Consider the following 12,662-nt stretch of genomic DNA (forward strand, 5'->3'; position numbering starts at 1 on the left):
ATTGGAAGGTTACCATTTCACCCTGAAGTCCATGTTAAAGAAGTATTGTGCTAACAACACTAAAGGCTGGGATAAGGGACTCCCATTTCTTCTCTTCGCCACAAGAGAAGTGCCTAATGAATCTCTAGGTTTCTCCCTCTTGAGCTGATGTTTGCCCAAGAGATCCGAGGGCCTCTTAAGTTACTGAAAGACGTGTGGCTCAACTCGAGTGAGAGTGTCGGCCTGTTGGTCTCCGTTAGCGAGTTAAAGGAGAAACTCCAAAGGTGTTAGGAAACAGCTCGGCAGAATTTAACAGGGACCCAAGCACGAATGAAGAAATGGTATGGCTAACGATCTCGTTTGAGAAGGTTTGAGGCGGGGGACGAGGTGTTGCTTCTACTACCAGATCCAGGTCAACCCTTGGCTGCTCATTTTCAGGGTCCCTATACCATTATCCGGAGTGTAGGAGACTCAAATTTCCTTGTCTCTACCTCCGATAGGCGCAGAGGTCGGAGATTATGCCTTGTCAACATGCTTAAGCCATATTTCAGTCGTGATCCTCCCCCTCTGGAACCGACGGTGCCAGTCTGCATTATCCAACGTCCAGCGGTAGCCGTGCGTGACGAAGACGACGACGTAGCTGCGATGCCTCGGAGACCTGGGAACCGGACGGAGGCGCGAACGGGAAGTGGGAGGCGAAACTTTCGCATCTGACGGAGGAACGACGTGTGCAAATGTCTTCCTTACTGTCAAAACACCCGGAGGTGCTCCGAAACACACCTGGACAGACCTCGCTCACAAGCCATGATGTGGACGTAGGAGAAGTCCGACTTGTCAAATTAGCTCCGTACCGGGTGAGCCCACAACGAGCGACCATCCTTCACACTGAGCTGAACTATATGCTTAAGCACGACCTGATTCAGCCATATCAGAGTGGAGCTCCCCTGTTACTCTCGTATCCAAGCCTAATGGGACCTATCGGTTCTAAATTGACTACCGCCGGGTTAATGAGGTGACAAGAACTGACAGTTACACTCTGCCGCGAGTGGAAGATTGCATAGATCGCGTCGGCAATGCTCGCTTCCTGTCAAAATTAGACCTCAGAAAAGGGTACTGGAAGATTAGATTGACGGAGAGAGCACAAGATATCAGCACCTTTGTAGTGCTAGGACGAACTTATAAGTGTAAAGTAATGCCTTTGGGAATGAAGAATGCCCCTGCTACATTTCAACGACTTATCGACATCCTCATCAGAGACCTGCCTGGTAGTATCGTCTACCTGGATGATATTGTGATATATAGTCAGGGTTGGGACGAACATATACAGAGACTTGACAACGTTCTGACGGTCTTGAATGAGGCTAACCTTGTTCTCAATTGGGACAAATGCGAGTTTGTGAAGGCCAAGGTGCAATATCTGGGTTATGTGATCGGACAAGGTGAGCTAGCCCCACCGACTGCAAAGGTCCAGTCTTTATCCCAGATGAGTGCCCCCTGATCTCGAAGAGAACGGAGACGTTTTATGGGTATGGTTGGGTACTATCGAATGTTCATTGTAAATTTTGCAACACTCGCAACCCCTCTGACCAATTTATTGAAGAAAGATGTTAGATATGTTTGGAATGAGCAGTGTGAGCTAGCCTTTCATCAGTTAAAATCCATACCCTGTAATAGTCCTATCTTGCAGGCTCCTGATTTTGACCAACCATTCAAGTTAGCTGTAGATCAAGTAATGTGGGAGCCCGTGCAGATGACGTCAAGTCCTTCAGCGCTTGGACCTCACCCGAGGTGTCAGGTCAAGTCGTGGGGCCAGCCTACGGGGTATGTCATCCCGTGCATCATCGACGCTGTCGTAAACAAGATAACAGAGGAGGTTGAGCTTTAGGCAAGATGTGGGACGGACTTAGGATCCTCCAAACCAACCAGTTTCACGGATACTCACCCTCCTCCAGTCACAATTGTATCTTAGGCTCATAACCAATCAAGTGTCACATTGTAGGATAACAGGGCGGACGCTCGTTCTTACTTGTAATAAATACCCCTGACACCCGCTGAGCTTTGATTTTTCCCTCTCTAGCCCAGCTACGTAAGAGGTGTCCCTCTGTCGCAAAGCCCGTTACCCGAGTGAAGTGAGCGATATAGACTCTACGTTGTTTTGCCTCTCATTTAATTTCGAGTGTCATAGAGTATTGTATCTTGTCATAGAAGGATCTAACCATATGTGTATCTTGAATCATGTTATCGAAGAAATTGTCATAAAGGAAAGAGATCTCCTGGTTTGAAATCTTATCTGGAATGTTAAACTCATATTCAGTGTTAACGTAAATGATTTGTGCCTGGTTTCATGCATTTATTTTGTACACTTTAGTTCTTTCATTACAAGTAGTTTTGATGCTGGTGTTTGATCTAATCCCATGACTTTAAGATAGTGTTATCCTGCGTTGTGAAACATAAATCTAACGTCCTTGCAAAGACAAGGATCAGTATAGTATTTGTAACATATATATGTAATTGGCTACCTTGCCAATTTTCCAAAAGAAGTAACACAGAAGGGGGCCAGGTGAGGATATTCCCTCAAAGGCCCAGTTCTCTGTTCTTAACGCTACCTCGCTAATGCGGGAAATGGCGAATAGTTTGAAAGAAAAAGAAATATATATATATATATATATATATATATATATATATATATATATATATATATATATATATATATATATATATATATATATATATATATATATATCGTCATGCTCATTACCCAGTAGCCAGCAGTTTTACGGAACTTACTGTCAGAGCAGGATATATGTGATGAACACAAACTTAGTGCATATTAACGCGCACCCTCATAGAACACATTTTGTTCCCCAACAGCAAGGATTCGAACATCGTACCATTTGTGTGGTAGCTGGGCACGATAAGTGCTCGACTATGCTGCTTACAATAGGGAATAACTAATCAATTAGAAACTGGAGATAGGTAGTATGTTTAAGAAAAGAAATCTGGCTGAAAGAAAGATTACGAATAAAGGGGAAGTGTTGTTTAGAAATGTCTTACGAGTGAAATTAAGGGTTGTTATGGGGCAAGAGTTAAGGAAAGGAAAGAACTATTACTGAAGCAGGAGTTGTGAGAGTGTGTGAAAAAGTGCGCGGAAGTGAGCTCCAAACTGATTTGGGGAAAAAGATGAGTGGATACAAGAGCTGGGTGATTAGTAATTCTAATGCACCTGGCCTCGAGAAGAAAGATGAGATGCAAATGTTTTGAAAGCAACTGAGTGAGTGTCAGTAGTTTTGATGTAAGAGACTGGGTACTAGTGATGGGTGATATAAATGCGAAGGTGAGTAACAATGGCACTTGAGGGTATAACTGGAGGGCATGGATTATTCATCAAAGTTAATGGAAATGATTAACAGCTTGCAAAACTGAGCTGAAAGGGGCTGGTGACTGAGAATATCTGGTTAAGAGGGATATACACAAGTATACGTATGTAAGTAGGAAAGATGGTCTGCTGGCAACGATCTATAGAAGTTTTTCGGAAAAAAAGGAAACCTTATGGATAGGAGAATGGTGATAGCAAGAGAGCTTGAAGCAGATATTTGTGTGAAGAAATACCGAGAGAAATTGAGTGAAGAATGGCAAAAAGAGTATACGAAGCTACGGTAGTGGGTAAGGAACGGGAGGTATTTTCAAAATGCAAATTCGGAAATATTTCTCTCTCTCTCTCTCTCTCTCTCTCTCTCTCTCTCTCTCTCTCTCTCTCTCTCTCTCTCTCTCTCTCTCTCTCTCTCTCTCTCTCTCTCTCTCTCTCTCTGTATGTATGTATGTGTGTGTGTGTGTGTGTGTGTGTGTGTGTGTGTGTGTGTGTCTGTGTGTGTTGGGCTTCAGTTAACGTAATAGTGTTTTCATCAGCAAATCAGTGGCACAAAATATTCTGTTCACAAAATACGCTTAACGTTAACCTTTCAAAATGATCTACACACTTAGTCAACAGCCTGGAATAACTATGAGAATAAAGTGGTGTCATCAAGGTAAGAGATTACCATGTGACATGTTACTTACCTTTTCTATGTCTGCTATTGTGTTGTTTGCATCAAGACAAGAACAACGATTTCCGTTAAAAGGACAAATGCCGAAATCGCAAACCCCAACACCATTATGAAGAATGCAGCCTGTAATTACAAATCTTCATTACTGGACATTGTTTGAGTTATCTACTAGCATTCCCTTTTGGTACGTTATAGATGAAGCAAGTGTGGCTAGGCAAAATCGCCAATATCTTCAAATGTATTGATCCCATGATATATAGTTTCCATTCAGGCGGTGCCTTGATGATTCATTTATTCTTTTTTCGTACAATACAAAATTGATCATATATTGCTATACGTGAATGATATGAAATACTGACGCTAAGCATGTAGCCTGTAAATGTTGACATCTTGCCTAATGGTCATACTCAAATAGAGATCTGCGTTGTATTGGTGGAATATATGTTGGTCTTGCTAGTTTTTCTAATGTGCTGCAAACTAATGACCCATAAGTAACACATGCCAGTGCAAGTGACACATTCTTTTTTCATATTCAATTCCATTCGACCCGTCCGATACTCTGTCTTAATGTATTTGTTTAACCAATTTCCTATGATACGTAAGGAAGGACCACACAGGCCTCCTACATACGACCCATTCACAGCACACCTCACACTACCCTATGTTTGCTTCCTTCTAACAGACATTTCTCGATCTTTTCCAGGTGTTCATTGCGCGGCTCGAGACCGCTCAGTTTGCGGCCCTCGGAAAATAATGATGATAATAATGATAATGGTAATAATGATAAAGATAGTAATCATAATAGTAATTCTAATAATAATAATATTATTAATAATAATAAAAATATAGATAATAATAATAATGATAATAATGATAATAATAATACTAATAATAATAATAATAATAATAATAATAATAATAATAACAATAATAACGATAATGATATTAATGATTATTATAATAATGATAATAATGTAATAATTATTATAATAATAATAATAATAATAATAATAATAATAATAATAATAATAATAATAATAATAATAATGATAATAATAACAATAGTAATAATAATAATGATAATAATAATGATAATAGTAATAAGAATAACAATGATGATAATAATGTAAAATACATATTTTCATGAGGTGAAATTAAAGGCAATGTCACAGAGATAAGATTCTAACGGTCCTGCAGTACGGGAACCTTATGTGTCCATCATAGGACACGTACGGTACACGTCTAACCTATGGCGGTCGCAGGCAAGGTTTAGCTTAGGCTTTCGCTGGAGACAAGACGTATTTCGTTAGACCTAGGATTTGCTATTGTTTGTTTGAAGATTGGCAGCCGATGTTTGAGAATGAGGCAATATATATGAAAATAACGACTAAATCTGTTGTTTGTGAAGCCTGTTATCTGTGATGGGTAAGTTTGACCTGAAACGTAAATACAGTCGTGTTCGTTATGATGGATCGAATTGTGGTCAAGAAAAAAGTATACTGTTGATGAGCGATCATCCCAGACCCGATCAATAGGATGGAGGAGAGACGAGTGGTCAACAGGTAGACTGTTGTGAGGAACAGAGAAAATTTCAGGCTATGTGGACGGAGGAATTTGTCTTCATGCCTCGAGGTAACAAACTGTCTTTGTTTGATTTGTCAAGTGTTGTTGTGCTCTGCTATGAAACGTGAGAATCTAGAACATCATTTCAGAGCCACAGATGCAGAGGTAGGTGAAGTGGTTTTTTTTGGGGGGGGGGCCACTCCCTAGCCTGGATAAATGGGGAGGGTAGACGACATGAAAGGGCATAATCCAGTCTGTAAACATCCCGCCGCCCGCACATGTGACAAATGGGTGTAAGACGGATATGTGTGTGTAGCTCAGGAGCTACACACCTAAGTGGTTCCTTTTCAGCAATCCGTGAGTGGCGCTGGTCTAATGCTACATCTACATCTGAAGGTAAAGGCAGTCATTCTTGACACAACCATTCTTGCCAGACGTCCATATCACCGTGGCGTTTCATGATTTGCCATGTCCTCTTACCCAACATTCATTCCTCCAGTATTTAATTTTTTGCTCTTCATATTTTGCTTATATAACATCCTTTCTTAATGAAGATAAGACATGTCATCTGCACATTGCAGCATAGCTGTTCATTTCCTAATATAACCAAAATTCCTCCTTAATGATGCTATGATAATAATAATAGTAATAATAATAAAGATAATAGTAATAATGAAAATAACAATAATAGTAATGATAATAATAATAATAATAATAATAATAATAATAATAATAATAATGATAATGATGATAATAATGATAATGATAATGATAATAGAAATAATAGTAATGATAATATTTTATTATTGATCATTGTTATTATTATTATTATCATTATCATTATTATCATTATTATTATCGTTATTATTATTATTATTATTATTATTATTATTATTATTATTATTATTATTATTATTATTATTATTATTATTATTATTATTATATTATTATTATTATTATTATTATTATTATTATTATTATTATTATCATTATTATTATCATTATTATTATTATTATTATTATTATTATTATTATTATTATTATTATTATTATTATTATCATATTATTATTATTATCATTATTATTATTATTATTATTATTATTATTATTGTTATTATTATCATAGCGGCTGACATACCCCAAAGGCTATGTCGAGTGAAAGAAAATGAAGAAGGAAAAGAAAATACAAATTATAGATGACCCCGCAAGTCTTTGTAGATCTGAGTCTTAAAGGAAAGAAAAAAATAGGAAAAGGGAAAGACTGAAGGACGAAGAGACATCCAAAGTTTAGCTGGTTAGGAGAGATATGAGGCATCAGGGTAATCACTCCTCGACTAGCCTGTTGCCATGCCTATCAATACTATAGTCTAAGAATGCCATTGTTGTGTCTGTCTCAGTTTCATGAGTGATCTTTACTGGGTCAACCAAACGATTCAAAATGGCAGGAAATAGATCACAAAGAATATCATCAACATACCGGTACCATTTGATATTACTGGATAAGATGTCATAGAGTATCATGATTTCAAACAATTCCGTACATGTAATATTCAGGAGGGCAGATTGACAACTTCACATACTCATATCAAGCTGCTCTGTGTAGAAAATATCAATGAACTGAAAACTTTTCACCTATAACATATAGGTTAATTAACTCTAAAATGGTAGTTGTAGGCAACGGTAAGGTGTTTCTATCTAACTCTTCGTCCCAAAACTCCAACAAATTATCAACAGGGACTGTAGATCTATAATCATGCTGGTCCATACTAAACTTGTCAACTAGACTGTTTTATAATCAAGCTGGACCATACAGAGCTTGCTTCCTAGATCAGTATTGCTTTTAATCTTAGAACAACATATTGTAACAGGTAATGTACTGAGAATACTGATAAGCTTTTAGACAATTTATATGTTGCCGATCCCACTGAGGAGACTACAGGTCTTATAGGGTATCCTGGTTTATGGGTATTAATCAGTCCATATATGTGAGGCAAGGAAGAGCTCAAAAACATTTCTTAATCATTTTAGTTCTGTCTTTAAGAAACTCTTCTATTTTCTTGCTGAGCTTGCTGTGTGATAAGAAAATGTTGGCTCATCTCCCAATATCTCAGAATGCTGGTTTCGATTTCATATACTTCACACGTGTGTTAGTGTGTCAGATGCCATGCAAGCTTTGCGTGCTGGTAGCTTAGGTACATTGACTCTACATATCACACGATGCATCAAATGATGATATTGATTTTGTTAAAGACTCCATTTAAGTTTAGCCATACTACAGCTTCTGTACGATGGCTAAGTGGATCTGTATTACTAATGAGCAGTGGTGGAATGTTAATTGATTTTTTTTTGTATCGAGCAACGAGAGAGAGAGAGAGAGAGAGAGAGAGAGAGAGAGAGAGAGAGAGAGAGAGAGAGAGAGAGAGAGAGAGAGAGAGAGAGAGAGAGAGAGAGAGAGAGAGAGAGAGAGAGAGTTACCTGAAGGTGTTGAAGGGTGATGGCTGTAGGACCTTTTCCTTTCCTTGGAGATATGTACTGGGTGATCTTGTTCATCTCGTCTCTCTCCCACTTGACCACCAGGCCGATCTCTGTCAGGCGCATCAAGCTGGATAAGGGAGGGAGAGGGATGACAGACACACGTTAGACACCAGACATTTTTTTTCATACCTCCATATATGAAGAGGATGATTATGTGCTCTGCAGCTGCCAAAAATGTCTCTTCATCCACCATCATCTGTTGCTACTACATCAGTACGTCGACTACACTTTTCATCTCTTCGTCTCTTGTTTGACTTTATGAGATGGAGAATTTCTGTTATGATATCATCTGACGCCCCTTAACATTTTCTCTCACTAGACTTCCTCTTATAGCCAAATTTATGTTACCCATAACCTTAGATACTTACGGAACAAATTCAAGAATGTATCTGCTTCAGTAAAAAAAGATCTGCGTATAATCTGAAGAAATGACTCAAAAGGAGAAAATGAATATTCAAAAATATTTAAGTTACGTCAGTACTGATGCTACGCATCAATCTGTCCAAGAGAGCAGGATGATCCACTGGTTTATCTCCCAGAATATGTTTTCACGTTTCTCAATAGCTTTATCTCTCTCACACAGTATGTTATCACACTCCATCTCTGGTCTTCTTATGTACCTACATCAATATTGCATGTGTTAGTTTGGGGTTCTCTTTACATGTATTCTCTCCATAGGGCAGCATACCATTAGTGCTTGCCATACGATCGCTTTATGGCGAGAAGGTAAGAGGAAGCTATGTCGCTCCATGATTGGCGACCATAATCAAACTACTGGGAAGAAATTTATCCATTAGGGAGCGGAGAGGAGCAGAAAAGTCAAGGGAAGAAGTTTTTGAAGAAGAGTAGCGCCAAATGTTGTCGAATGTCTGAGAGATATCGAGTGGCTTGAGTAAAGGTTCACCAAAATCTCATAGGAAGGACCACTAATAGTTTACGTAGGGGGGATGACAAGTAGCTCTTGAACCAAGAATGAAAGATGGGAATGCTTTTCAAAGTGTCCAAGGAAGTGAATGTTTCGAATACTTTAGAGAAACTAAAATTGAAAGCGATGGGGTGATAGTTAGAATGAGTAAAGAAGGTTTCTTTTTTATGGGTGGGCTGAACAAAGGTATGTTTCCAAGAAAAAGGGAAGATCTGGACTTAAAGACTGAGACGAAATAGACGAACAAGCATCGGAACTGGCTTAGAGGCACACTCCTGCAGAACACGAGTAGGTGTATCATCCGGTTTATACGGCTTGTCCACCTGTAGCTTGGGGGAAACTGGAAGGAACTTGCTTGAGGACAATAATGGTCTAGGTCATAGGTTCAGTAGGACAGTAGGCTAGATGTGGCTTCATCGAAAGTATAGTTAGGAAAAATCATATGGCAAGTGCAGCGGCTTCATAAATGGACATTCACCTATTGACTGATGAGGCAGGAAACTGAAAGGAAAGAGTGAATGATATAAGTTGTTTGAAAAGCTTACTTTAGGAATCAGCAGATTCATCAGTCAGAAAAAATGCAATGATTGCGAACAGAGAGCATAGACGAATGAGATGCAAAATAAGGGAAAATTCTATGGTCCTGTAGTCTATGTCCCCAATAGGGCAAGCATCAGAGCAAGGGCGAAAAAGTCTCTCTCTCTCTCTCTCTCTCTCTCTCTCTCTCTCTCTCTCTCTCTCTCTCTCTCTCTCTCTCTCTCTCTCTCTCTCTCTCTCTCTCTCTCTCTCTCTCTCTCTCTCTCTCTCTCCTCAGAATAGTTTTGAAACCTACTGGCATCGTGCTCGTTAAAGTGCGCTGAGCAAGACTTATATTTGCCTTTCGTTGCAATCTTGTCTTTCTCCTTTTAAATACATATCATTTCCACAATATAGACGTTTCCTAAAAAAATTTGGAAATAGAGAGAATATTGGTTCTAATGCAGTTGATTACGTGTTTACCGTATTCGAATGACATGTATCTCATATCTTTACAGAGTTTTATTCATAATGATTTGAATTACCTAGAAAAGAAACTATTCAATTTCCGTGCTGTATCGGTTAGCGTTCCTGACCGTAACGCATTCATGACCAGCCAAGGGTCGAGCGTATATATTCGAATCCTGGTTGCGGTAGTTTGTCCACACTCCACCCAGCTGTATAATGCACTGAAACCACACCTCCCTTTCCACATCCAGGCCCCACAAAACTTTCCATGGTTTACCACAGACGCTTCACATGCCCTGTCTCAAACCATTGACAGTACGTCGACCCCGGTATACCACATCGTTCCAATTCACTTTATTCCTTGCACACCTTTCACCCTTCTGCATGTTCAGGCCCCGATCACTCAGTCTTTTTCACTCCATCTTTCCACCTCCAATTTGGTCTCCCACTTCTCGTTCTCTCCTCCTCTGACACATATATCCTCTTTGTCAATCTTTCTTCCCTCATTCTCTCCATGTGACCAAGCCATTTCAAAACACCCTCTTTAGCTCTCTCAACCAAACTCTTTTCAATTCCACGCATCTCTCTTACCCTTTCGTTACTTACTCGATCAAACCACCTCACACCACATATTGTCTTCAAACATCTCATTTCCAGCACATCCACCTTCCGCGCAACCTTATCTATAGCCCGTGCCTCATAACCATATAACATTGGTGGAACCACTATTCTTTCAAACATGCCCATTTTTGCTCAACGAGATAACGTTCTCGCCTTCCACACATTCTTCAACGCTCTCAGAAACTTTGCCCCCTCCCCCACCCTGTGACTCACTTCTGCTTCCATGTTTCCAACCGCTGCCAAATCCACTCCCAGATACCTAAAACACTTCACTTCCTCCAGTTTTTCGCCATTCAAACTTACCTCCCAATTTACTTGTCCCTCAACCCTACTGAACCTAATAACCTTGCTCTTATTCACATTTACTCTCAGCTTTCTTCTTTCACACACTTTACCACACTCAGCTACCAAATTCTGCAGTTTCTCACCCAAATCAACCACCAGAGTTGTATCATCAGCGAACAATAACTGACTCACTTCCAAACCCTCTCATCCACAACAGACTGCATACTTGCCCCTCTCTCTAAAACTCTTGCATTCACCTCCCGAACAACCCCATCCATAAACAAATTAAAAAGCCATGGATACATCACACAGCCCTGCCGCAAACTGACACTCACTGGGAACCAATCCTCTTTCCGTCTTCCTACTCTTACACATGCTATACTTCCTCGACAAAAACTTTTCACTGCTTCTAGCGACTTATCTCCCACACCATATTTTCTTAGTACCTTCCGCAGAGCATCTTTATCAACTCTTATCGCATGCCTTCTCCAGATCCATAAATGCTACATACAAATCCATCATCTTTTCTAAGTATTTCTCACATATATTCTTCAAGGTAGACACCTGATCCACCCATCCATTACCACTTCTGAAACTACACAACTCTTCCTCAATCTGGTGCTCTGTACATGCCTTGACTCTCTCGATCAATACTCTCCCATATAATTTCCCGGGAATATTCAACAATCCTATACCTCTTTAATTTGAACACTCACCCTTCATCCCTTTTGCCTATGAACGATGGCACTATATATGCATTCCGCCAGTCCTCAGGCACTTCACCGTGAGCCATACATACATTGAAAATCCTCACCAACCAGTCAACAACAGTCATGCCGTTTTTTAATAAATTCCACTGCAATGCCATCCAAACCTGCGGCTTTGCCGGCTTTCATCTTTTACAAAGCTTTCACTACCTCTTCTCTACCAAATCATTCTCCCTGACCCTCTCACTTAGCAAACCACCTAGACCAAAACACCCTATGTCTACCACTCTATCACCACACACATTCAACAAACCTTCAAAATGTTCACTGCATCTCCCTCTCACTTCACTACTACTTGTAATTACCTCCCCATCTTCCCCCTTCAGCAATATTCCCATTTGTTCTCTTGTCTTACGCACTATATCTACTTCCTTCCAAAACATCTTTTTATTTTCCCTAAAATGTAATGATACCCTCTCACCCCAACTCTCATTTGGCCTCTTTTTCACCTCTTGCATCTTTCTCTTGACCTCTTGCCTCTTTCGTTTATACTTCTTCCAGTCATTTGCACTATTTCCCTGCAAAAATCGTCCAAATGCCTCTGTCTTCTCTTTCACTAACAATCCTACCTCTTCATCCCACCACTCACTATCATTTCTAATCTGCCCACCTCCCACCTTTCTCATGCCACAAGCATCTTTTGAGCAAGCCATCACTAATTCCCGAAAAACATCCCATTCGTCCCCCACTCCCCTTTCTCACTTGCTTTCACCTTTTTGCATTCTGTACTCAATATCTCCTGGTACTTCCTCACACAAGTCTCCTTTCCAAGATGTCACTTACTTTCATCACTCTCTTCACCGAAACATTCTCTCATCTCTGAAAACCTCTACATTTTGCTTCCAAAAGACAATTGTCAAACATCCCCCAGGTGCCCCTCTAAGTACATTAACATCCAGAAGTCTCTCTCTCGCGCCTATCAATTATCAATAAACCAGGTATTCCCAATCACCAGTCCTT

At 39.8% G+C, this 12,662-nt stretch overlaps 1 protein-coding gene across 1 annotated transcript in view; it reads right to left on the reverse strand.

Moving 5' to 3' along the window:
• The window catches only part of LOC139756491 (glutamate receptor ionotropic, delta-2-like), a 173,199-nt gene that overhangs the window by 11,108 nt on the left and 149,429 nt on the right, over positions 1–12,662 (reverse strand). Inside the window, exons 9-10 of the mRNA XM_071675935.1 lie at positions 8,061–8,187; positions 4,036–4,145 (exon numbers count right to left, since the gene is read on the reverse strand). Coding sequence (XP_071532036.1) covers positions 4,050–4,145; positions 8,061–8,187 — 223 coding nt within the window. The 3' untranslated portion in view covers positions 4,036–4,049. The remainder of the gene's footprint in view (positions 1–4,035; positions 4,146–8,060; positions 8,188–12,662) is intronic.

The sequence above is a fragment of the Panulirus ornatus genome, chromosome 22, assembly GCF_036320965.1.
Source record: "Panulirus ornatus isolate Po-2019 chromosome 22, ASM3632096v1, whole genome shotgun sequence".
NCBI lineage: Eukaryota > Metazoa > Arthropoda > Malacostraca > Decapoda > Palinuridae > Panulirus > Panulirus ornatus.